Below are 26,154 nucleotides of genomic sequence, written 5' to 3' on the forward strand. Positions count from 1 at the left end.
GTCGCGGAATCCGGCTCTGGGGCTGGCAGGGCCGCCGCCTCGGCTCGGACTAGCCCCGGAAACAAACGAGCCGGACGTGACGCACGCCAGCCCCGGGATGGTGGCTGGCCGGGTTGTCATGGGAACCGGTGTGGAGCCGGGCGGTGGAGGCTAGGAGCTGCTGACTGAGTGATCCCCGGCCTCCGCCTCCCGGACTCGCCCCTTGTCCAGATGATCTGCGAGCAGCTCTCCCGACTGAGCCTGAGCAGGAGCCGACAGTTGGAGTCCTCGCCCCATTTTACAGACACAAATACCGAGGCTTAAAGAGAGCAAGTGAGGTGCCAGGATCACGCGAGATGGAATCAGGCCTTGAGAGGACTGTCTTTAAGAACGGGGCTCCCAGCTTTGCCTTTGCCACTTACTAGGGGCGTGACCTTGGGCAAGTTACCTCGCCTGTACGAGCCTCAGCTTTTTCACTTGCCTTTCATATTGCCTCCTTGCTTTGCGACTTTTCACCAGACACCTTACTGCCAGCATGGTCTACACTGGCTTCAATCATGGTGTGGCTTGGACTTGTCTATACTCCCACCAAACATATTGACCGTGAGCTCACCGAGGACTCAGTTTTTGTGGTTCACTACTCCACTGAATCCTTAGTGATTGTCTAACACGTATCCAAGACTTTGTCAGACATAGTTGCGATTGGACCATGATTCTCTCTCTCAAACTTAACCCCAGACATTCATTGAAGTCTCGGAGCCCACTCCATGCCCTGTTCTCTTTCTCCATCATGCTCTTCTACCCTTCTGGCCTCCGTGCCTCTATATGCTGTTCCCTCAGTGTAAATGTTTTTCCCCCTCACCTCTTTCCTTCCCAAGATAGGTAAGTAGATAGATAGATAGATAGATAGATAGATAGATAGATAGATAGACAGACTGACTTTAAACCTGACACCCCCACAAAACCTGGAGCTCCTTACTCATCTGTGTTTCCCCTGAGCTCTGCACGCATCTGATCTGGATGTGCCCAACAGATGTTCCTTGATGGCAGGATTCTCTCTCTCAGTCTTAGTGTCGCCAGCTAAAGCCACTGGGTCTTGTCTCAGAGGAGCCAATGACAAAATACACAGGGAAACATTTGGAGAACCAGCAACCCGCTCTTCAAACAGCAGTGATGACTACATCTGTTGCTATCTGAACACCACTCAAGGTCTTTGTGTACTTCAACCTTTATCAGCTCAGGTTTAGGCTCCTCTCTTAATTATCTGCAAAGTGATGGCGAGAAAAACTGTCCCACAGAACTCTGCCTTTGCAACAACTCAAAACTTTCCTTTGGAAACTGTTACAAGACTGCACAATGGTGGCTAAGAAGTCCCTTACAGCTCTGTGGTTCTGGGGCAGCCAAAAGGGAAACAGATTATAGGAGACTTTACTAGTAGGAAACCCTGGTCATTGAGATGCAGTGACATTTTATATCAGAAAGGACCCAGGGTCTCCCCAAGGGAGTCATGTTTCTCATCTTTTAGACGGGGTTGAAGGCCTGAGATTTCTCTGCTTGGTGATGTGCAATGATAGAAGCATCCTTTTCAGATTTCATTACATAATGATTAGCAGATTATATAATAGACATGTGAACAATGATTAGGCACCTCTACTTCCTCAGAGCCAACAACACGAAAAATCTACCTACTTCTTTCTATTTTTTACTTTTTTTATCACAAAAAAATAATGCATGAATTTCAATGATACAGATGTGTTTAGAACAAAAAAGGAAAAAGGAAAGCAACCCTATGACACAGCAATTTGATTTATTGGAATCTACCAGAGAAGCAAGCATAAGTACACAGACCTGTTGCATCCTTGTTTGTATTGCAAAAGCAAAAACCAAAAACATTCTACGTGTCCATCAATAGGGAAATGAAGTATCCATCCTAATGAATACTATGTATCGCTTAAAAAAGATAATGTAAACCTACCTTACTCTGCAGTACATTTTGTGGAATGAAAAAAGAAAGACATCCCCCGGAAATGGAATACAAAACATCAACCAATATTATATACGTTCTAAAGGTATGTGTATATGTATAAAGTCAACAGGAGACAATAATGCAAATATCGATCATTTGTTTTTTAAATCATTCTACAAATACATATTACATGATTTTTATTAATATCTCCCCCCCCCAAAAAAGTAAGCTCCATGAGGTCATAACTATACCTGTTTTTCTCACAATTATATCAACACTATCCCCCATACATATACTACCCCACACAAAATAGAAGGTTCAACAGTATTCGTGTGTTTGTTTTTTTTTTGTTGTTGTTGTTTTTTTCCAACGTTTTTTTATTCATTTTTGGGACAGAGAGAGACAGAGCATGAACGGGGGAGGGGCAGAGAGAGAGGGAGACACAGAATCGGAAACAGGCTCCAGGCTCCGAGCCATCAGCCCAGAGCCTGACGCGGGGCTCGAACTCACGGACCGCGAGATCGTGACCTGGCTGAAGTCGGACGCTTAACCGACTGCGCCACCCAGGCGCCCCCGTGTGTTTGTTTTTTAAGCAAGGCTCCACATCCAAAATGGGGCTCGAACTCATGACTCTGAGCTCAAGAGTCCCAGGCTCTACTGACTGAGCCAGCCAGGCGTCCCAACAGTATTTGCTTCTGACGGAAATTTTCATTGAATGCCGGGTTTGATATTAAGATTTCAGGGGCATGACCACGAACAAGATGGACACAGCCCCTGCCTCAAGGAATGTATAGTCTCCTTACCAGAAAGAGAATATTAATAAGACTAGGTTCCTATTGTCCAAATCTGGGACAATCTGAACATCAAAATAAGTAATGATACTGATGAATTATAATACTTCGGAGGGAGGGGAAGAAACCATGATCCCGTGCTAATACTAAACATAAAAACATGAAATGCTGTGTTTGTCGGAGGAACATGCCCCTGGGCTACGTGTGGCCCTGGGTGCCAGGTCTGACCCCTGCACTAAGGGTGGATGAGAAGCAACAAGTTAGTTCATCTAGTTAGAGAGATGAATGCACGAGGCAAGCCGAGAATGCGTTGATAGAAGGGCAGCCCAGTCTCTGAGGACCTCAAATGTCAGGCCAAGTGTCTGGGTTTGCCCCTGTGAGCACCGGGGAACCACTGAAAGCCTGTGAGCAGGAAGGATGGTGGTTACAGCCCTTGCTCTCCAGACCAGGTGTTTGGTGCTTGGTAGATAAGAAATCAGCACATAAGGCCCCTAGAAATATGGCGCAATGGAATAGAAATGACTCTGCGGCCAGTGGACCCGGGTTCAAGTCCCTGGTGCTGCATTTAGTAGCCCCATGAGTTGGACAAGCCACTCAGTCTCTCTTAGCCCCTCTACAAGCCTGGACTCTGGAACCAGAATGCCTAGATTGGACTTTGCTGCTTCCTTGCAGCAAACATAAATATATACAAATATATATAAATAAATATATATAGTAATATAAAACAAACACAGCAAAATAGGAACATCCAGGAATGTGGGTGAAGGAAGGGTGTATACCATTGTATTATTCTTGTACCTTTCCTCCAAGTTAAAATAAAAAAAAAAAAAAAGGTTGAGAAAAGCAAGTATCAAAATAAACTGAAGAACATACTCTCAGTTGGCCGTATCACAAAAACGTGAACCCAGATGTATTTAATTTTTTCAAAATGTTTATTTATTTTGAGAGAGAGAGAAAGAGAGAAAGCACACATGCTCATGTGCAAGCAGTGGAGGGGCAGAAAGAGGTAGAGAGAGAATCCCAAGCAGGCTCCACACTGTCGGCACAGAGCCGGATGCAGGGCTTGATCTCACCAACCCAACTATGAGATCATGACCTAAGATGAAATCAAGAGTCAGCAACCCAACCGACTGAGCCACCCAGGCACCCAGCTATGTTACTTTAAATGTAATTATGCTGGCAAGTGCAAATATCATCTGAAAAGACATGTTTCTTTTTTTCTTACTTAGAAGTATATAACTTAAAATTTTTGATACTAGGAGATAATTCTCATTAAATGTTAATATTTGCTAGCCTTTGTAGTAAATTCTTTACATGCATTAAGTTTTTTGTCTTTTAATTTTTATTTTGAGTTATAATTGCACAGATCTTAACAAGTTATAATTCACTGAGTTTTGACAAATGCACTCACCATTTCTTTTAAAATATAGAACATTTCCAGGGCGCCTGGGTGGCTCCGTCAGTTAAGCAGCCGACTTTGGCTCAGGTCATGATCTCACAGTTCGTGAACTCCAGCCCCACGGCAGGCTCTGTGCTGACCACTCGGAGTCTGGAGCCTGCTTTGGATTCTGTGTCTCCCTCTCTCTCTGTGCCCCTCCCCTGCTTGCACTCTGTCTCTTGCAAAAATAAACATAAAAAAAAAAAAAAAAACCAATAATAATTGAAAATAAATAAATAAATAAATAAAATAAAATATAAAACATTTCCAAAACCCCAGAAAGTTCCTTCACGTCCTTTCCAGTTAAGTCCACACGCAGAGACAATCACTGTTCTTATTTCTTTCACCATGATTAGTTTAATCTGGAATGTCATGTAAGTATAATCATTGGGGTCTGGCTACTCTCAGCATACTGTTTGGGGGACTCATCCACATTATAAGTATGACATGTTAATAGTTTGTTCCATTTTATTACTGACTGGTATTCTATTGTATGAAGATGCCACAACTTTACCCATTCACGTGTTGATTTACTTTTGGGGTATTTCCAGGTTAGATCTATTTGAACATTCTCTTACAAGCTACTATGAGCATTCTCGTACAAATCTTTTTTTTTAATTTTTTTTAATGTTTACTTATTTATGAGACAGAGAGAGACACAGCACGAGCAGGGAAGGGGCAGAGAGAGAGGGAGTCACAGAATGTGAAGCAGGCTCCAGGCTCTGAGCTGTCAGCACAGAGCCTGATGTGGGGCTCGAACTCATGAACTGTGAGATCATGACCTGAGCCGAAGTCGGACGCTTAACCAACTGAGCCACCCAGGCGCCCCTCTCGTACAAATCTTTTAATGGACATATGTTTATATATCTTTTGGGTAAAAATTTGTGAATTTTACTTAAATTTTTTCTTTAGGGAAAATTGGGGTCACAGAGTGGACTTTTCCATAAATGGTGTTGGAACAACTGGATAGCCATCGAGAAAAGCTAATGTTGGATCCACCCGTCACACCACATACAAAAATTAATTTGAGACAGATCATAGATCTAAATATAAAGGCTAAACCCACAAAACTTCTAAATGAACATGTTGGAGACTATCTTTGGGCAGATAAGGATTTTTTTTAGGACACAAAGCCTTAACAACAAAAGCGGGGGGAAAAGACCTTATTGAAATTAGAATTTTCTGCTCATCAAAAGACAATTAAATTTGCTTCAAAATAATGCAGGTGGTGGGTGAAGGGAGGAACTGAGGAGGGTATAGAACAAATAAAACTTGTCATAAGTTGATAATTAATAAAGCTGGGCAATAGGTACATGTAAATTTATCATTCCAATTTACTTTTATATATGTTTAAAATTCTCCATAATAAGTTTTACAATGTGACATATATGTAAAAAAGACGCAGTTAAGAATATAAATAGGCAAGCCACAGACTGAGAAAAAATATTTGCAATACATATATCTGGTAAAGGATTCGTATCCGGAATTTACAAGGTGTCCAAAAATTTGGTGGGGTTCTAAGAGTTAGGCCTTAAATAGCTTTAAAGTATGTAAAGCTCAAAATTGCTTGTGTGCCACATGTGGGGGTGCGTCTATAGCAGCACTGCCCACAGAACTTTCTGTGGTGATGGAGATGTTCCATATCTGCTGTATCCAATACATAGCCACTAGCTATAGGTGGCTATTGAGCTCTAGAAATATGACTTGTGAGACAGAGGAAATGAATCTTTAGTTTTGTTTTTAATTTATTTAAATTAAAAAAAAGTTTTGATGTTTATTTGTTTTTGAGAGAGAGAGAAACAGAACACAAGCAGGGGAGGGACGGAGAGAGAGGGAGACACAGGATCTGAAGCAGGCTCCATCCAGGCTCTGAGCTGTCAGCACAGAGCCCGACGCAGGGCTCAAACCCATGAACCGTGAGATCGTGACCTGAGCCAAAGTTGGACGCTTAACCCACTGAGTCACCCAGGAGCCCCTAATTTATTTACATTTAAATAACCATAGATATTGGATGGTTCAGGTCTATAGGATAAAGTCCTGAAAATAGAAGACATAAATCAAAGGGTATGTGCTCTTGTAACTTAAATAATTATAGGGAAATGGCCCACAAAGGAGATTATATTGTCCATCACTGCATAACAAATGACCACAAACTTAGTGGCTTAAACAACACATGTAGATTATCTCACAGTTTCTGTGGGTGAGGAGCATGGGCACGGCATGACTGGTTCACCTCACGCTACAGAAGACAGATCTCCTTGCAGATTTCCTTAGGATCATTATTTAGCTGAATAACTTTTTAAAGGATCTGCCTCCACCCACCTACCTCACTGCCCATTAGAGACCCCATATTTCTTCCCTGAACCTTGCAGAAGGCCTGGCACACAAGAGACCCTCAGGGACTCTTTGTTGCCTGAATGAATGAGTCTACGTTGGTGGCAAAAATCGAGCCTGCCAAGGAGCACCTGAGTGGCTCAAGTGGGTTAAATATCTGACTCTTGATTTTGGCTCAGGTCATGATCTCACAGTTTGTGAGTCTGAGCCCCGCATTGGGCCCTGAACTAACAGTGCAGAGCCTGCTTGGGATTCCCTCTGTGTGTGTGTGTCTCTCTTAAAATAAATGAATTAAAAAAAAAAAAAAAATCAAGTCTGTGAAGTCTTAAGAGTAGGACCGACACCCCCACTCGAGGCTCACAGAAGATCTTAGATGATGTGGGCAGCCTGAGAGACGCTGACAAAGGCTCCAGGAGAGGAAGAGACTGTTGTGGGAAATGGTTTCCTTGAGGACATTAAGAAGGGAAGGTTCGTTGATTTAACACACATTATTAGGCTGATTGTGGTTTGAAAAACAGCGAGTATGAGTGTGGAGGTGAGAACTGGCAACGCATTTGCAAGCTGAGAAGGGATAGGGAAGAAATTCTCACTGGGGATGCTTAGGAAAAACAGGAAGTGATGTAGCACATTCAAGCTAGTCTCAGCACTGATGGGGGGAGGGGAGGATAGTGTAGGCTAGCGGTTCTCAAAGCATGGCCCCTAGTCCAGCAGCAGCAGGCCTCACCTGGAAAACTGTTGTAAATCCTTGGCCCTACCTCCACTGGCCTGCTGCATCCGGAACTCTCAAGGTTGGCTTCAGCAATTGGTGGTTTAAGGAGCCTTCCAGGTGACTGATACTCTTAAGTGCACAGGTCCCGAAGCCAGACTGCATGTGTTCAAATCCTGAGTACCATTTTCCATTTGTGTTAAAAGGTAATTTCATTTCTTTCTGCTTCAATTTGCATAGCTGTAAAATGGGGATAGTGGAACCTAAGTCATAGGCTGCAATGAGGATTTATGTAAAATGCCTAGAATGATAAGCACAAAAAAAGTCCACTATTAATATTTCAATCCTGTCCTTTTGTCTCTGTGACCACGTGTATAAGCTCGTGGTAAGTTCATCTCAAGAGGCCAAACTGGAGGCGGTCAAACTGAAGCCCAGGTCTGGGGCTCCCCTGCCAGGGTCTGGCGGCAGCTACAAGGCTAACAGAAAGTCTTGTAAATACCTACAGCACGTCTCTGCCTCTGCCGAGGCAACCCCATCCCTGGAGGGGAGACAAGGCATATTTGGCTGGAAAGAGATCAGATGCATGGATGCCTGCCATAGGAACAGGAAAAAGAAACAGTAAAGTGTCAACATGGTCCCCCTTGGGCTGCTGCATATACGTGCCAAGTTATTTATTGGTGAAAAGATGCTCACATGGATCGCTAAAAATAATCCTCTTGCATTCAATTAACCTGGTTAACAAACAGGATTTATTTGTCCTGTGTAGTCTACAGACTGTGAGGCCTCTGTGGCCTTTCAGAGTGGAAGTGTCATTGATCAATGATTATCCTGGTTAAGAAAACCTGGTTAGAATTGTTAGCGGAGCCTGCCTTTTAACAAGATGTATCTTTTGGTAAATGGGCTGGCCACAAGAGCCAATTTGGTGCAGTAGAAAGTGGAGAAAGTTGGAATTCAAAACATCTGGGCTGCAGGTCTGCCGCCTTCTTGTGAGATTCAGGTCTCAACTACCTCAGGAAGCCTCAGCTTCCCTGTCTACACAGAGCAGGAGTTGGGCCCCATCACCAGGGCCAGGAAGTGTGTGTACACAACATTGAAAAACGGTGACTTCCCGAAAGAGCTGAGCCTCCCATTTCTGCTTTCACTGGGCCAGTTCAGGGTGGCCGTGGCCTGTCTTCAATGCCTCTGGTCATGGCTACTTTCCCTTCTCAGCGTCAGCGTGAATTAATGATTCTGTCTTGTTTCCACTGTACTTTTAAGGTGCTCTTAGAAATAAGGCAGATTGTTTTTTGGAATGTAAGCTGGTGCAGCCACTCTGGAAAACAGTATGGAGTCTCTTCAAAAAACTAAAAATAGAACTACCCTACGACCCAGCAATTGCACTACTAGGCATTTATCCTAGGGATACAGGTGTGCTGTTTCGAAGGGACACATGCACCCCCATGTTTATAGCAGCACGATCAACAATAGCCAAAGTATGGAAAGAGCCCAAATGTCCATCGATGGATGAATGGATAAAGATGTGGTATATATATACAATGGAATATTACTCAGCAACCCAAAAGAATGAAATCTTGCCATTTGCAACTATGTGGATGGAACTAGAGGGTGTTATGCTAAGTGAAATTAGTCAGAGAAAGACAAACATCATATGACTTCACTCATATGAGGACTTTAAGAGACGAAACAGATGAACATAAGGGAAGGGAAACAAAAATAATCTAAAAACAGGGAGGGGGACAAAACAGAAGAAACTCATAAATATGGAGAACAAACACAGGGTTACTGGAGGGGTTGTGGGAGGGGGGATGGTCTAAATGGGGAAGAGGCACTAAGGAATCTACTCCTGAAATCATTGTTGCACTGTATACTAACTAATTTGGAAGGCAGCTGTGCTCACCACTATACCACCAATGCTATACTAATTTGGATGTAAATTTAAAAAAATAAATAAATAAAATAAAAAAATAAACTGTCAACACTCGTAAAAAATTAAAAAAAAAAAGAAATAAGGCAGATTTTGGGGCACCTGGGTGGCTCAGTGGGATTTCGGCTCAGGTCATCATCTCACGGTTCGTGAGAACAAACCCTGTGTTGGGCTCTGTGCAGGCAGTGTGGAGCCTGCTTAGGGTTCTTCTCTCTCCCTCTCTCTCTGCCCCTCCCTCACATGCACTCTCTCTCTCCCCTTTTCTCTCAAAATAAACACATAAACTTAAAAAAACAAGATTTTTCTGTTTGTAGCTCAGGAGTGGTCTCCCTTCAAAATTTGCCTAAAAAATAAAAGTAAAATTTGCCTAAGTTTAAAGAAAAGGCAACTCGATTTGGGGTAAAATATTAAGTAATAGTGATGACAGTCATGCTTTAAATCGAGGAAACACCTGCAGTGACACAAGGCCTGTTCCAATCCTTCCGGTCTCTGGATGGGACTTCCACATTTTCCAGATTTCCCTCCTCTCACCCTCCCTCCCAGCCTCCGGTCCGAGGGCCAGGAGGAGTGGCCCATCCTCTGGCCCCTCCCCAGCCTCGCGCCCTTCCCATAAGCCACGCCCCAAGTGCCCCGGACCGCACCGCGTTTCACCCCGTCCCTCCCCCGTGGGCCGCGAGCCCCGCCCCCAGCGCGCGCCAGCCTACTACCTCCGCCCCGCCCCCTCGGGCTCCTCCTTCTCGGCCGCCGTTGCGCCGCTCTGCGCGGCAGCAAGATGGCGGCGCAACAGCAGGACCGTGAGGGTGGTGCGCAGCTGGCTGGGCCCGCCGCGGAGGCCGACCCCCTGGGCCGCTTCACGTGTCCTGTGTGCTTAGAAGTGTACGAGAAGCCGGTGCAGGTGCCCTGTGGTCACGTGTAAGCGGCAAGCCTGGGCCTGGTCGGGGGGAGTCTGGTAGGGAGGGGCGAGACCCGGGCTGGGAGGGTTCCGGGGCGGAAGCTCAAGGACCGGTCCACAGGCGGCTCTTCGCGGGGCCCTCCGGGGTTCCTGAAGGTCTGTGGAAGTTGGCGGGGCGTGCTTCTCCGCCCTGCTCGCTTCCAAGTATCCCGCCGTCTGTTGAGCGCCTACGCTGTTCCAGGCGGCCTGTCAGGCTCCTCATCGCCGATAGTGGAGTGGCACCCTGCTGGGGATTAGGGAGGGTCTCAAATCGGCCGCGGCCGTAGGTGGGGCGCCTGGCTGGCTCCATCGGTAGAGAGTGCGACTCTGGATCTCGACGTGGTCAGAGTTTACTTAAAAAAAAAAAAAAAAAAAAAAGTCGGCCCTTAGCCGCAGTTTCTATTGACTAGCCTGTGCATCGCTCCTAAAGTAAGGCACGTATGGCGTCATGTCTCCAGTTCTGCCAAGTAATTCGAATGTGCACCGAAACTGGAAAAACGCTGAACTAGACTAAAAGAACAAAAGGGAAGTCTTGATAATAGATCTCACCAGTCTGCCTTTAACTGTGAAAGGGGTTGGGAGTTGGCGGGTAGCGATTGTTGGCGTTCCTACTTGTGTGCGAGGTTTGCTGCGTTTTGTTTGAGATTAAGCTTCCGTGGCCTGCGTGTTGCTCATACGCTGGTTAGGACGACTGAAGGCAATGTGTCTGAAAATGATAGTACAGACCCTGGGCTGGGGTAGGCGCCTTGAGGTTCGCGGGATTTGAACCTAAGCCTTGCTACATCAGACACACACACACACCTAAGCTGAAACAACTGTAGAAAATGCGGCCACTTCTCGCCGCTGGGAGTTGGCATTTCCTCGGTGGTCTCCCGCAGTGCTTATCATGGGTATCACCTTGGTATTGTTTTTAGGACACCTTTGCTGGGGAGTAGGCACGATAGGCGCCTGCTGGGCTGCACAGGTATTCTCATTCGTGCTGCAGTCCTGCAGAGGAAGAGGGTTGGCAGCCATTTTGCAGGTGAGGGCATCGAGGCTGGCAGGGGGCAGGCTCACCATTGTCCGACCCTTCCCAGATGAACTGCAGGTGTCTCCTTGCCAGCCCAGAGAATGATTGGCACCTGGCAAGGGCTCTCCAGCCACACTGACTGCGGTTTGCTTCTTCAAGTCCTCTAAGCTCTTCCTGGCTTTGGGCTGTTCCCACTTGCAGTTGAGTTAGCCTGGAACTCTTCACACCCCATCTGCATCTCCCCTGCCAACTACTGCACATCCTAAGCCACCTCCCTTATCACCATCCCTCCTTAAACTACTCTGCTTCACTCCTGGGGCTTCCTTCGTCCTTACATCGAGCAGAACTTCGAGGTCCTGAGGGCAGTGACCATATCGGTATTGCCCCTCTCCGTGTCCCCAGTGCCTAACGTGTGTCTGAGCATCCATCTTCCAATCTTCCATTCAGCCAACTAAAGTATTTGTGTGCTCACTAGGTGCCAGATTCTTGGGGCGTAGTAAGAAACAAGGCGATAGTGCCCTCAGTTTACAGTCTAGTGAATTGATGGTAGGTGAGACTAACAAGTGTTCAAAGTATTGTGAAAATTCATTGTGCGGTGGGAGGATAGTACAGGGATCAAAGTGGTGGGGATGAGTAGGGGAGCGATTGGGTAATGGGTGGGTGAACCGAGAGATTGGCAGTGGAAGCAAACTCATGTGAGTTACGGTGGAGGCTAGATAGTGTTCTCATTGAATCCTCTTTTCCTTGGATCAGCCCTCCTTTCTACCTTTACCGAATTTTGGACCAATTCGTTGGATGTCTTTTCTTTACTTTTTTTTTTTTCTTATTTATTTTTGATAGAGACAGACTGAGCAGGGGAGGGGCAGAGAGAGGGAGAGACAGAATCGCCGGCAGGCTCTGTGCTGTCAGTAAAGAGCCAGTCTCAGGGCTCGATCTTAAGAGATCATGACCTGAGGCAAGATTGACCTTGCCAGCTCTTAACTCTCAGTTAATCGACTAGGCCACTCAGGCGCGCCTCACTGGATTTCATTTACCATTAACGTTTATAAAGAGGCTTGATCTAGTGCAATTTAGCAACTGAAGAGCCGCAAAATTCGAGGTTTTATTGAGCCACGTGAACCTTCCCCAGGTCAGAGGTCAAGGGGGAAGTACTGGGTTTCAAACCTTGGCTCTTTTCTATACTCACCACGCTAGTTCCAGGTGTTCGTCAACTCAGTGCTGATTGAAGACAGATAGATGCACCCCTGTGAGGGGAGCGGAGTCTCCCTTAGCTCTAGCCAAGTGCTTTTTGCTCAGCAAGAAGTGGCAGATATTTGCTAACGTCTCTGCTTGGAAACCAGCATCTTTGTAGCTCTGGCTGGATGGGGCATTGAGTTTTTATAAAACTTTATTTCAAGCCCTAAATGACTGTGTCTCTGCAATTCAGTGGCATATAGCTGGAGAAGGGACTTTGTACGTACCGCTGTAACAGAAAGGGTGGAGCACCGAGAAGACTGGACTAGATCAAGGCCCATAAATAAAAAAGGGAAACGGAAAGCCAGCCCATGATACAGGAACCATTTAAAACCAGGCTTGCAAAGGAAATGGTCAACAAAACTAAAAGGCAAACAACAATGGGAGATGATATTTGCAAATGACATCGGATAGAGAGTATAAAAACCTATAAAGAATTTACCAAACTTAACACCCGAAAAAACAAATAATCCAGTGAAGAAATGGGCAGAAGACATGAATAGACGCTTTTCCAAAGAAGACATCCAGATGGCCAACAGACACATGAAAAGATGCTCAACGTCACTCCTCATCAGGGAAATACAAATCAAAACCACACTGAGATACCACCTCACACCTGTCAGAGTGGCTAAAATTAACAACTCAGGAAACAACAGATGCTGGGGAAGATGTGAAGAAACAGGAACCCTCTTGCACTGTTGGTGGGAATGCAAACTGGTGCAGCCACTCTGGAAAACAGTGTGGAGATTCTTCAAAAAATTGAACTACCCTACGACCCAGCAATAGCACTACTAGGGATTTATCCAAAGGATACAGGAGTGTTGATTCATAGGGGCACATGTACCCCAATGTTTACAGCAGTGCTTTCAACAATAGCCAGATTATGGAAAGAGCTTAAATATCCGTTAACTGATGAGTGGATAAAGAAGATGTGGTTTATATATACAATGGAATACTACTTGGCAATGAGAAAGCATGGAATCATGCCATTTGCAACAACATGGATGGAACTGGAAGGTGTTACGCTAAGTAAAATAAGCCAGAGAAAGGCATATGTTTTCACTCATATGTGGAACTTGAGAAACTTAACAGAAGACCATGGGGGAAGGGAATGGGAAAAAAAGACAGGGAAGCAAACCATAAGAGACTCTTAAATACAGAGAACAAACTGAGGGTTGATGGGCGGGGAGAGGGGAAAACGGGTGATGGGCATTGAGGAGGGGACTTGATGGGATGAGTACTGGGTGTTGTATGTAAGTGATGAACCACGAGAATCTACCCCCAAAACCAAGAGCACACTTTACACACTGTATGTTAGCCAGTTTGACAATACATTACGTTAAAAAAAAAAAAAAAAAACAAACTTGCATGTTGGGCATGTCTCTGGCACAAAGTGGCTTGTGCATATTTGGTTAATGAGCTGTGTATCCTGGTGTGTGCTTGGAGGAAGGCTTGAAGCTGCTTCTACCTGCCATCTAGGCTTCGTTTCTCTGGGACCCTCAGTTCTCTTGGGTTACTCTGGTGATCTGCCTTTGAGAAGAGGTACAAGAAGTGATGGCCACAAGACCCTGTCTACCTCTCCAACCTAATCACTCACCCTCTCTCAGTGGTCTACCCATCATGGTCCCAAAGCCTCCCTTCCTGCTTTTTGGAAACGCCTTTGCACTTGGTATATCATCTCTGCGTGTACCTCTTTGTGTCCAGGTCTGTGTGGCTGTGTCCTCATAGTTTTGGGTCTCAGCTCAGGGGCAGAGGGCCAGAGAAAGAGAATCCAAAGCAGGCCTCACATTCAGCACGGAGCCTGACTCAGGGCTTGTTCCCACAACCCAGGGATCGTGATCTGAGCCAAATCAAGAGTCAGTCACTCAACTGACTGAGCCGCCCAGGTGCCACTCAAATATTACTACCTCTTTAAAGAAGCTCTGTATGATCTATGTCGGCTGATCTCTTTGCCTTGTTTTATTCCCTTCGTATACTTCATCTGTATTGGAAATTAACATTTGTGTTTTTCTCCACTTTGGAATATAAACATCAGGGTGCCTGGGTGGCTCAGTCACTTAAGCATCGGACTCCAGCTCAGGTCATGATATCACCGTCTGTGAGTTTGAGCCCCGCGTCGTCGGGCTCTGTGCTGACAGCTCGGAGCCTGGAGCCTGCTTCATATTCTGTATCTCCCTCTTTCTCTGCCCCTTCCCTGCTCGCTCCCTCTTGCTCTCTCAAAAATAAATAAACATTAAAAAAAAAAAATCAAGACTGGGATTTTGTTTCCTTCTCTGCTTTACTCTCAGTGATGAATCGCTAGGCCCCCTCACCTTCTTCCAGCCTGGTCTGTTTCGTGTGGCAGTGTTAACACCTAGCTTAATGACAAAGAGGAAGAAAGTCCTTAGAGACGGTAAAAATTTGTGAGATGCACCGGTTACCTTTGATGATACGTGTTGAATTCTTCCTAACAGATTTTATTATCCTGCCTTAAGTGTCTCAGGTTGGGCATGTAGCTGGGCTATTTTCATGTCTTAGTGTCCATTCTTTCTGTGTGTCCGTTCATTCTTATCTCAGCATTATTACCTGCTTAGTTTCAGGATAGAAACTTGGCCATCTTTGACTTTCCTTCTCCAAACTCAGTAAGCTACGGAGTACTGCTGACTCCCCCTCTGAATCATTTCTTCAGTTAATTCACTGTTGCCTCAGGCCCTCAGAATTCCTTGCCTTAGCTATCTGTTTGGTTCTACTTCAAGGCTCCTGTCTTTCCTCACCTTAAAAAAAAAAAATTAAAAACCAAGAACTCTATTGTCCGTGATAACCTCAGCTATTTTCTAAAACTTGGATTTGGCCTTGTTGATTGATACCTTTAAACATCTGGGTTCCTACTGTTTCTGAGGAAAAGTGTTAGACTTTTATTTCCTTAGGTGCATCCTGAATTTTTTAAGTCTAAGGGCCTAGAGTATTCTTCCCTTCTGCCAGTGGAGCTCTTTCTTCTGAGGCTGTTTCATGAATGCTGCCTTTGAAGTCTTACCAGCCCTGACCTCCTTGGGTCACAACTAGTTGGTCTTCTCTCTGTGTCCTCACGGTGCTTTATATTCACCTCGAATGGTAGCTCCTCCTGTTTGTGGTGCATTTCACACGTGCTTGACAGCGTACCAAGAAGGGTCTGCTATCCATATCCCATTCCAGTAATCCCAGAGGTAGCTGCTGCCGTCTCCATTTCACGGAGGAAAAACCGAGGTTCAGGAAAACTCCCCCAGGTCCCTCAGTGGCAGGTGCTGAGGTTTGAAGACTGTGCCATGACCCCTCTCACCGTGTCCCATGATAGTTGGCGTTTTGTTTCGCATTTGTTTCTGTTGGTGGACGGACCCGTGTGTGCTTTGCAGGACCTCCACCCCCTGCTTTTCTGGCCTGGGAGGACTCCGCATTTGAATCAGGAGTTAAGGGGGCGCCTGGGTGGCGCAGTCGGTTAAGCGTCCGACTTCAGCCAGGTCACGATCTCGCGGTCCGTGAGTTCGAGCCCCGCGTCAGGCTCTGGGCTGATGGCTCGGAGCCTGGAGCCTGTTTCCGATTCTGTGTCTCCCTCTCTCTCTGTCCCTCCCCCGTTCATGCTCTGTCTCTCTCTGTCCCAAAAATAAAAATAAAAAACGTTGAATCAGGAGTTAGGGAGCAACGTGTTTTTAACCCATTACTCATTGACGTCTTTTTAAAAGTTTATCCATTTTTGTTGTCTTGTCTCCACGATGCATGACGCAGGTTCTCTGTGTGTCTTGTTCTAGCTTTTGCTCTGCATGCCTGCAGGAATGTCTGAAGCCGAAGAAGCCTGTCTGTGGGGTGTGTCGCAGCGCTCTGGCACCTGGCGTCCGAGCCGCGGAGCTCGAGCGGCAGATCGAGAGCACAGAGACTTCTTGCCATGGCTGCCGTAAAAATGTATGTGGAAGTAAAACGGAAGTCGGTGTCCTTCTGCGATGAGGGGGTAAAACACAGAGCTGTTGCCACGTGTTTCTCAAGTTAGAGCATGACTAGGTGACTAACAGCACGTGTGCATGCTAGTTATCTGCAGCCGTGGCTGTGCTGTTTGATTTTAGTACCTTTATTGGTTTTGATTTGCTTTTTAAAGAGTTGGTTTAGTATATTATACATCGTAGCTTTGGAAACTAAAATGTTATCCCATTTTGTTCCTTTAAAAGACGCGCTTTTCCAAAATTATGCGTAACTTTAGATCATAATGACAATGCTATTTATTTCTTTTTAAATATGTATTTATTTTGAAGGAAGGAGCACACACACGCGTTTGCAAGCTGGGAAGGGTCAGAGAAAACCCCAACAGGCTCCACACTGTCAGCGCATAACCTGACGCAGGGCTCTGTCTCCTGAACCATGAGATCAGGATTTGGATGCTTAACTAACTGAGCCATCCAGGAGCCTTTGTTTCTTAATTGTTTTAACATAAGATGAGGTCATCTCAAAAAAGTTATCTGCTGTAACGAGTTTGAGGGAAAATTTTGTCATCTGTGTCAATATAGATATAAAACTTAATATTTGAACTTTTTAGCACTTGATAGGAATCACGACATAAAGGTCAGTATGAAATTATTTGATTATAATAGCAATACCAAACATTTGAAGTGCACCCATTCTGTTGTATAATCTTGTTAGAATCCAGTGTATTTAACATCTGTAATAAAGGAGAAATGTTATTCTTATTTTCCAAGAGATGCACACAGCCTTACAGGTTTTAAAATCATTATGATTTTCTTAATTTCAGATCATACAAAAGTATAAAATAATGTAGGCTTGTTTCCTACTCTAGAGATTACCTTTTTATTTTTTTAATGTATTTATTTTGAGAGGGGGTGTGAGTGAATGGGGGTGGGGGCGGGGGCAGGGGCAGGGGCAGAGGCAGAGAGACAGAATCCCAAGCAAGCTCCATGCTGTCAGCACAGAGCCCAGCATAGGGCTCAGCACAGGGCTCAATCCCACAAACTGTGAGATCGTGACCTGAACCAAAATCAAGAGTCATATGCTTAACCAACTGAGCCACCCAGGTGCCCCCAGAGATGACCTCTTTACAAGTGATTCAGTTTAGAAGGCTGCAAAACATTTTTTGCCCTTTGACAAACGCAGATCTAAGGTTTTTTTTTTTCTTAAATTTTTTTTTTTTTTTGACGTTTTATTTATTTTTGAGACAGAGAGAGACAGAGCATGAACAGGGGAGGGGCAGAGAAAGAGGGAGACACAGAATCTGAAACAGGCTCCAGGCTCTGAGCCGTCAGCCCAGAGCCCGGCGCGGGGCTCGAACTCACGGACCGCGAGATCGTGACCTGAGCTGCAGTCGGACGCTTAACCGACTGAGCCACCCAGGCGCCCCTCTAAGGTTTTTACCAAATAAAGTTGTCAGAATTTTACAAAATAGGATCACAGTATATAATTCTAGAGCTTTTTCTCATTTTTGAAAAAAAACTTTCACTTAATGACTTACTAGTCTAACGTGTCAGTTTCATTACTTTAACACATTAGTGTGGATGGCCATAGAATGGATATACGTTACCATCTCCTTCCTTTCAGATTGATTTAGCACTAAGGGTACACAGTGGCTACTGTTCTGAATAGGGATATTTGCCATCCCTTTTAATTGGGAGCTCTTTGGTTGGCAGCTCGAAGTCAAGTTCTTTAGCTGGAGGTAAGACAGAAAGAAGCATTATGGTAAACCAGAGCTCAAATATTGAAACTTTCTTTTTTTCTTGTGCCTTCCTTTAATTTTGGAACTCAGGATATTGAAATGAAGTTACCCGTTACTTTATGCGTGATGGATTTTTCTTTTTCTGTATACTTTTGATATTCTCCATTTTAAAGATTAATGTTTGTATTGTATCATATCTCTACGTGTATTCTGCCTCAGAAAATGTTTATCTTCCCTTTACCTCCCCTTTTTCTTCATTCCTTATACTTTTTCTTTCTTTTTAGAACACCTGCAATGAAGCGCTCTCCTCTAGGTTTTCTCTTTTCAACTCGTAAAGGCTAGATTCTGTAGGAGAAATAGAATTCAGATTTCTGGATTTCTGCTTTTTGTTTTTGTTTTTTTAAAGATTATTTACCACAGTCTGGAATTCTGTACCTTAACTAGAATTACTGGTGTTTATCTCTTATACTTAAATGATTACTTTTTGCTGCTGCACATAATAGAATGTGGTTCTTGGCTTGCTGTGAAGAGGCTAGTTTAAATGCTATGTGTAAAACTTTTAAACCTTCCCTGGGTTTGGAGTGTGTCTGAGCAGAGAGCATACCTTGAATACAAAAACCTCTAGGAGAGTGATTTTCGAGTGGAAGCAGACATCCTGGATTGGTCAAGTAAGACATCAGCTTTGGTATTAACAGAGCCCCTGCCACAAACGTGGTTTTAGCCCTGTCAGCATAGCTGGGAGCCTGGTGAGATTGTTTGCAGGGTGGTACAGGTCTGGTTTTCACCTGGCCCTTGCTTCGGGACTATGTGGGACCTGGTCCAAGGTCTGACTAACTTGTGGGCTGTCATTCTTCCTAAGTTCTTCCTATCCAAGATCCGGGCCCACGTGGCTACCTGTTCCAAATACCAGAATTACATCATGGAAGGTGTGAAGGCCACCACCAAGGATGCCTCCCTTCAACCAAGGTGAATGACTCCCTCAGGTGCAGGTCCTCTTCTGCTATGAAGACAGTGGACACTTTGCATGTTTCAGGGTTTAGTTGTAGGAGTTTGGGGAAGTGGATGTGTAGTTATCATTCAGATGTATGCTGGCTACGGATGTACCACTATTATCTGTCCGTTTTCGTTTTGGGGTGGGGTGTGGAGGACTCCGATGTTCACTTCAAATGTTAGCTCTGCTATGAAGTTATGTTTGAAACAGTTGATGTGCTTCTGAGGTAATTGTCAGAATCCCCGTCATAACACTTTGAACTCTGCTCCCTGTTGGAGGTATGGAGATGGAAGTGTGGAAGGGTACTCACAAAGAGATTTCTTCTGTTCTGCCTTTCATCTTCCAGGAACGTCCCAAACCGTTACACCTTCCCTTGCCCGTACTGTCCCGAGAAGAACTTTGATCAGGAAGGGCTAGTGGAACACTGCAAGCTGTCCCATAGCACGGACACCAAATCTGTGGTAAGAGGAGCTTTTTATGGAAAAAAATTAAACAGAAAAATGAACAGGAGTAGTGCAGCGAACTCCTGTGTACCCTTCACCTAGATTCACAGATTGGTAACATTTTACAGTATATGCTTAATGATACTCTGCGTGATACTCTACATTTTGCTAGCCATTCAATAATAAGTTACAGATACCATGACCTTTTGTCCTACACACTTCAGCATATACCTCCTAAGAACAAGAGCATTTTCTTCGAAAATCACGTTTTTTGTGTTTGTCGCGCTCAGGAGATGTAACTTTGACATAATCTGATATCTAATATAAAATTCATGTTTAAATTTTAACAATTGTAGGGGTGCCTGGCCAGCTCACTTGGCGGAGTATGCAACTCTTGATGTCGGGGTCATGAGTTGGAGCCCCACGTTGGGCCTAGAGATTACTTTAAAAAAAAAAAAAAAAAGTGGACTGCCCTTGAATTTTAACCATTGTTATGTCCTTCATAGCAATATCCTCCTGCCCCCAAGTCCTTGATCTGTGTGTTACACGTAATTGTCATGTCTCTGGTGCTAGGTCTTTCTTTGCCTTCCATGACCTTAACATTTAAAAAAATTTTTTTTTTTTAACGTTTATTAATTTTGAGACAGAGAGAGACAGAGCATGAACAGGGGAGGGGCAGAGAGAGAGGGAGACACAGAATCAGAAGCAGGCTCCAGGCTCTGAGCCGTCAGCCCAGAGCCCAACGCGGGGCTCGAACTCACAGACCGCGAGATCGTGACCTGAGCTGAAGTCGGACGCCCAACCGACTGAGCCACCCAGGCGCCCCGACCTTAACATTTTTAAAGAGGACAGGCCAGTTGTTTTGTAAGAGGTCCTTGGATTTCGGTTTGTGTGTTTTTTCATCATTAGAAGCAGGGACGTTCCATAAGCGATATGTCCTCCAGATGCCGCTTCAGGGGTCATGTGATACCGGTTGGCCCCTTTGTTGGTAACGTTCACTTGGATCGCTTCGTGTCCACCAGGTGTCTTCTGTGTAAAGCTGTCATTTTCCTTTTGAGAGTAGTATCTTTATAGTTGTGGGGAAAGGGAATGTATATGAAATTACGGTGCACCTGAGTGGCTTAGTCGGTTAAGCATCTGGCTTCAGCTCAGGTCATGATGTCACAGTCTGTGGGTTTGAGCCCCATGTCGGGTTCTGGGCTGACAGCTCAGAGCCTGGAGCCTGCTTCGGATTCTGTATCTTCCTCTCTCTCAGCCCCTCTCCCACTCATGATCTGTCTCTCATAAATAAACATTAAAAAAAAATTACTAGGAAAGTGTTTATCACTCCTTTAGGTATCACAGACTGGTACGTAGGGTTTTTTTGTTGTTGTTTTTTTTTTTTTTAAATGTTTGAATGTGGTCCTTTTCAGTAGTATTACCCTTTCCTCTTTTTCCTTTCAAATAAGTTCTATCCCCAACATTGCGGTTTCTGGTACTACAACCTAATTTTCTCTTTTTTCCCCTCCTTTGGCTTTCTGACATTCCTGTGGTTATTTTGTCTCTGTTGAAGCCCCTCTTCCTTCCTCCATTGGCCCTCTGTTCTATCCCTTCTCCCTTTGCAGAACTCCTTCGTAACTGTGGATGTTTCAGCCCTTCCCTTTGGAAGTGACCTCCTCCTCAGTCTCCTGACCTGACCCGTGATCTAGCCCCATATCCACAGCTGCCTGCCCAGCTCCTTCCACCAGGAATCTTCCACCATTTCAGATTCGTCTTTTGCTAATCCCTTTTGTTACGATACCTTCCTTATTACTGGTGGAGTTCCATCTCTAAGCTGACCACTGAGGCCTGCTTCTCCCTGTCCCAGCTCCTCTCTGTCCATCTCTGAATTTTCCGTTCTAGCCAGCTGATCGCCTGGAATGCCTGTATTGCTGACTCCTGGCCTTTCCTCTGTGCCATTGCCAGTCTTGTGGAGCACCCTTTCATGTTGTGTCTTTCCAAATACCTCCCAGTCTTCAACGCCCAAACTGACTTCTTTATTATTTTATTTTATTTCATTTTTGTTTTTATTTTATTTTTTAATTTATTTAATTTATATCCAAGTTAGCATATAGTGCTACAGTGATTTCAGGAGTAGATTCCTTAATGCCCCTTACCCATTTAGCCCATCTCTCCTAACCCCTCCAGCAACCCTCTGTTCTCTATATTTAAGAGTCTCTTATGTTTTGTCCCCCTCCCTGTTATATTATTTTTGCTTCCCTTCCTTTGTGTTCATCTGTTTAGTATCTTAAATTCCTCATATGAGTGAGGTCATATATTTGTCTTTCTCTAATTTCACATAGCATAGTACCCTCCATTTCCATCCATGTAGCTGCAAATAGCAAGATTTCATTCTTTTTGATTGTCGAGTAATACTCCATTTGTGTGTGTGTGTGTGTGTGTGTGTGTGTGTGTGTGTGTGTGTGTGTATATACCACATCTTTATCCATTCATCCATCAATGGACATTTGGGCTCTTTCCATACTTTGGCTGTTGTTGATAGTGCTGCTGTAAACATCGAGGTGCGTGTGTCCCTTTGAAACAGCACACCTGTATCCCTTGGATAAACGCCTAGTAGTGCAATTGCTGGATCATAGGGTAGTTCTATTTGTAATTTTTTGAGGAACCTCCATACTGTTTTCCAGAGCGGCTGCACCAGCTTGCATTCCCACCAGCAGTGCAAAAGAGATCCTCTCTCTCCGCATCCTCGCCAACATCTGTTGTTGCCTGCGTTGTTAATGTTGGCCATTCTGGCAAGTGTGTGAGGTGGTATCTCCCTGATGAGTGATGTTGGGCATTTTTTCATGTGTCTGTTGGCCATCTGGATGTCTTTGGAGAAATATCTATTCATGTCTTTTGCCCATTTCTTTACTGGATTATTTGGTTTTTGGGTGTTGAATTTGATAAGTTCTTTATAGATTTTGGGTACGAACCCTTTATCTGATATGTTTCCAGATATCTTCTCCCATTCTGTTGGCTGCCTTTTAGTTTTGCTGATTGTTTCCTTCTCTGTGCAGAAGCTTTTTATTTTGATGTGGTCCCCATAATTCCCAAATCGACTTCTTACATGAGGGCTTTTCAACCTCAGCCCTCTCGTCTCAGCATTTACTTTGTAAAAATAGCACAGAAGGTTGTGTTTTACTTCCTCAGGTTATTGTTCATCTGTCATTTGCTTGTTTTTCTTTGTGCTTTTGGATCATTTTGTGTGCTGGGTCAGAAGGCCATAGTCTAGGCCCCTACTGGGCTAACACATTGTCCTGACCACAGTAGGGGATCAGGAAAGGGTAGGATCATGGCCAAAGCCGTTAGGCACTCTCACGTGTCATTTGACCTGAGTGGGAGACTGACCGTGTTTTCTGGGATACGAACGTACCTATGAAGGAGTGGCCAGGCCCTAAACTGATGTGTCAGGAAAGCTGCCCTGGAAGAAAGGCCAGATACGGGCCACGGAGGGCTAATGTTAGGTCAAAGGTCAGGTGCCTAAGACCGTGCTTTTTTGTTGAAAGGTTTGTCCGATATGTGCCTCGATGCCTTGGGGAGACCCCAACTACCGCAGCGCCAACTTCATAGAGCACATCCAGCGCCGGCACCAGTTTTCGTACGACACTTTTGTGGTGAGTCTGGAGCCCGGGGCCTCATCTCTCCCCTGGGGTAACAGCACAACAACATCCCTTCTCTTTCCTGGAAAGCTGTGGGTCCCCTTGTTGAGTTTTGTCATTGATGTGATGGGCTCCCTGGAACAGCAGCTGTGTGGTCTGTGTTCGTGAGCCCACTCGGTGGTCGGAGCCTTTGTTGTGTCTGCAGTGAGACGTGATGTAAGATTGCTCCTGGGTTTTCTTCCAGAAGTTTTTCCCACTTTCTTTTGGTATGTGTAGTTTCTACCCGTTCCAGCACCTGGCTTGGGATCCTGAAGCTCAGATGCCCATGGGGACCGGGCAGGTAATGGAAATGGTCTCCCTGAGGATTTGCAAGCCAGACGGCACCTGACACATGTCATGCTGCCATCAGCTCCCGCTGAGAGTGGTGTGTAGAGACACAGGCACGGCATTGCCAGTTTTCTCCGCCTGTCCCAACCCCAAGAAGCTGGAAAGGCGGAATTCCACATGAAGTGTCACATGTTCTTTAGAGCGTCTTAGGTCAAACAAAACACATCCACTTGCCAAAAGTAGTCATCCGGTTTGTGTCCTTTCCCCAGTGCTGAGTGGGTTTGAAGGGACCCACTGTTGTGTTAGCATTCTAGCAATAGATAAATTTGGCCAAACCCTTGAAGTAGAACATTTGTTTGTTTGTTTGTATATATATATATATGTATGCTGTGAGGATTTTAGAACAGGCTGTGTTTCAGGATCCAAGAAGGAAAGCATGACTCTTTCCTAAGTTGTCCTAAGAATGTGTATTCTCAGTCTAAGAGAGTGTCTGAGATTCAGACTTCCCAATAACTGTCCTTTTTGTTAGTGCCCTGAAGACAGATGAAATTCCCGAGTTGTGATCAAGTAGGTAATTTGGCCTCGTTGAATGAAAAGTCCAGTTTCACTGCAGTGAAAGTCCTCCCATGTGAGCACTCGGTCTGTGCCAGGCCCCGCGCACAGGTGCCCTGTGGTCCTCATAGTCCCCGTCCAAGGGAGCCATCAGTGTTCTCCTCCTCAGGAGGAGGCGGCAGAGGCCCAGAGAGGTCGAGCAGTTGGCCCAGAGCTCCGTGGCTGGCACCAGAAACAAGCTGGGATCCGTGCTGGGCCAGGCGTCTCCGGAGCCTGTCACTGGGCCGCCCCGCTTCCCCCACTGAACGAGAGTCTTTGCGGCTGTGACGGGTGCCGAGACCAAGGGTCTGTGTTTCGCCCTTAGGATTACGATGTTGATGAAGAGGACATGATGAATCAGGTGTTGCAGCGCTCCATCATCGATCAGTGAGCGGTCTCTACTGTCCGGCTCGTGCTCCAGAGCGTCCGTTGTGTGTTGGGCGTGAAACATGTGACTCCTACACCTTCAATGTACAACAGACCTGGAAGTGAGCTGTGGTCACTTCTGACAGGGAAAAGGTCCCCAGGTCAGAGCCGTCCCTTCCTTTGGGGTCTCCCCTACTGTTAACTCTGTCATGTGTCTGGTCTCTGATTGCCCTCAGCTGCTCCCTGGAGTTTCCGCTTCCTCTTCTGGAAGAGAATCCAGATTCTCCACCTACCCTTGTTTCACTCTGGTTCCTCCCCTTTAGTGTGCATCTCTCAGGTCCTCTGAGCCAGCCAGGACCTGTTCTGGGTCACGAATAGCACAAACGAGACCAGCACCTCCCTCCTCTCCTTGTCCCTGAGGTGAGGTGTGTGAGCTCTGGCAAAAGTGTGTCCCGTCGGCGGGGGGGCTCCTTCTGTGCTGCGGAGGTTCTGTTAGTTGGTCCTTAGCAGCAGCTGCCGGAAGCTGGAGTGTACCTCCTGGGAAGCATTTCAAAAGGCCCGTTGGGGTGAATGTTCTGGGTTTAGCATGATCTGATGCTGGAAGTTTTGATTAGTTCTATTTTCCTACCGCTCCTGCACACCCTTAGAGCTAACTGGTTCAGTCTTAAATGCCTGCATGGTGCCTTTTTAGGATAAGGTGTAACCACATCTTTTTAGTGACAATAAGTGTTTCTAGGTTAGGAAAGTTAAACTCCATTTATCCATAAGTGGGGAGGGTCAGCTAAGAGCAGTGCGAGGGCCGTAGCTTTTTGGTTCCGATTTTCAAACTAACATGGTATTTTCAAAGGACTGCTTCATGTTTGCCTCTCTGTTTGGGAACCTGCTTACATTCTTGTCCTTGAGGCACGAAAAGGAGTCCTCACATGAGTAAGAAGGAAGAGGTTTGGGGGCTCCAGTAGATACTATAGTTATTTTATCTTTTATTTGGTAACTTAGATTAAACTGAGTATCTGAGTATTGCTTTTTTTTATCATAAATGGTTTCCTTATGAAACGGATTTCCATCTGTAAATCAGTGTGTGAAACCTGCCTTGTAAAGCAGAGGTCATAGGAAATCTAGTCTCACAGCCTGCTGTCTCCTTTTGACAAGACGCACTGTTAAAAAGGCAAACACAGCTCTTGTGAGCACTTGTTAATGGAAACTGCCGGAAACTAGCTCAAGAAACTTGAAGTTCACCATGTTTTGCGAATATTAATAAATACAAGGCTGAGAGCGGTGTCAGTCTAATCTGTAGGAACATAACCAAAAGACGTGGGTTTAGGTTCATTTTTTCGTGTCAGACCTCTCTACTCTGAACATGGAAAGTTTTTCTGGTCAGTGGCTGAGGTTGTAAGTGACAGGGAGCTTTGGGGCCTGTGAGCACCGCTGTTGTGGGCCTCTCCCTGCCTGCCGGTGGGGGCTGCAGACGCCTAGTGACCAGCAAAGACAGGGCCCTTTGCTAGGCAAAATAATCTCTTCTAATGTGATGTTGCTTTGGAGGGCCCAAATGTTAAGGTCAGCGCCTTCGCTGTGATTTCGGGAAAAAGTTCACTTAGCCCTCCCTGACTTGAGAGGTCTGAATCTGGAGGGAAATTTGACAAAGCCTTCATTTGAGGGAACGGATGAGAGTGTCCATCTCACTAATGGTACCAAGAAACTGATTTCCTTGTATTAAGTGCACTTCATGTATTTCTAATAAGATGACTTTCCAGAAAGTGAAATTTGTTATGTTCTGGCTTTTAAAAGGTGAAATATAAATAAATTTCATAATTTATCTGATTGGCAAGCTGTAATGCCTGTTTTC

General features: G+C 45.3%; 1 protein-coding gene across 1 annotated transcript; it reads left to right on the forward strand.

Annotated features, from left to right (window-relative positions):
• The first annotated feature begins 9,870 nt into the window (after positions 1-9,870).
• On the forward strand, positions 9,871-26,129 carry RNF114 (ring finger protein 114). Its single transcript, XM_060619972.3, has 6 exons — positions 9,871-10,050; positions 16,073-16,223; positions 18,836-18,942; positions 19,314-19,428; positions 22,935-23,042; positions 24,271-26,129. The coding sequence occupies exons 1-6, from the start codon at positions 9,911-9,913 to the stop codon at positions 24,334-24,336; spliced, it is 687 nt and encodes a 228-aa protein (XP_060475955.1). The 5' UTR covers positions 9,871-9,910; the 3' UTR covers positions 24,337-26,129.
• Positions 26,130-26,154: the final 25 nt, after the last annotated feature.

This window comes from Panthera onca, chromosome A3 (assembly GCF_046562875.1).
Source record: "Panthera onca isolate mPanOnc1 chromosome A3, mPanOnc1 haplotype 2, whole genome shotgun sequence".
Taxonomy (NCBI): Eukaryota; Metazoa; Chordata; class Mammalia; order Carnivora; family Felidae; genus Panthera; species Panthera onca.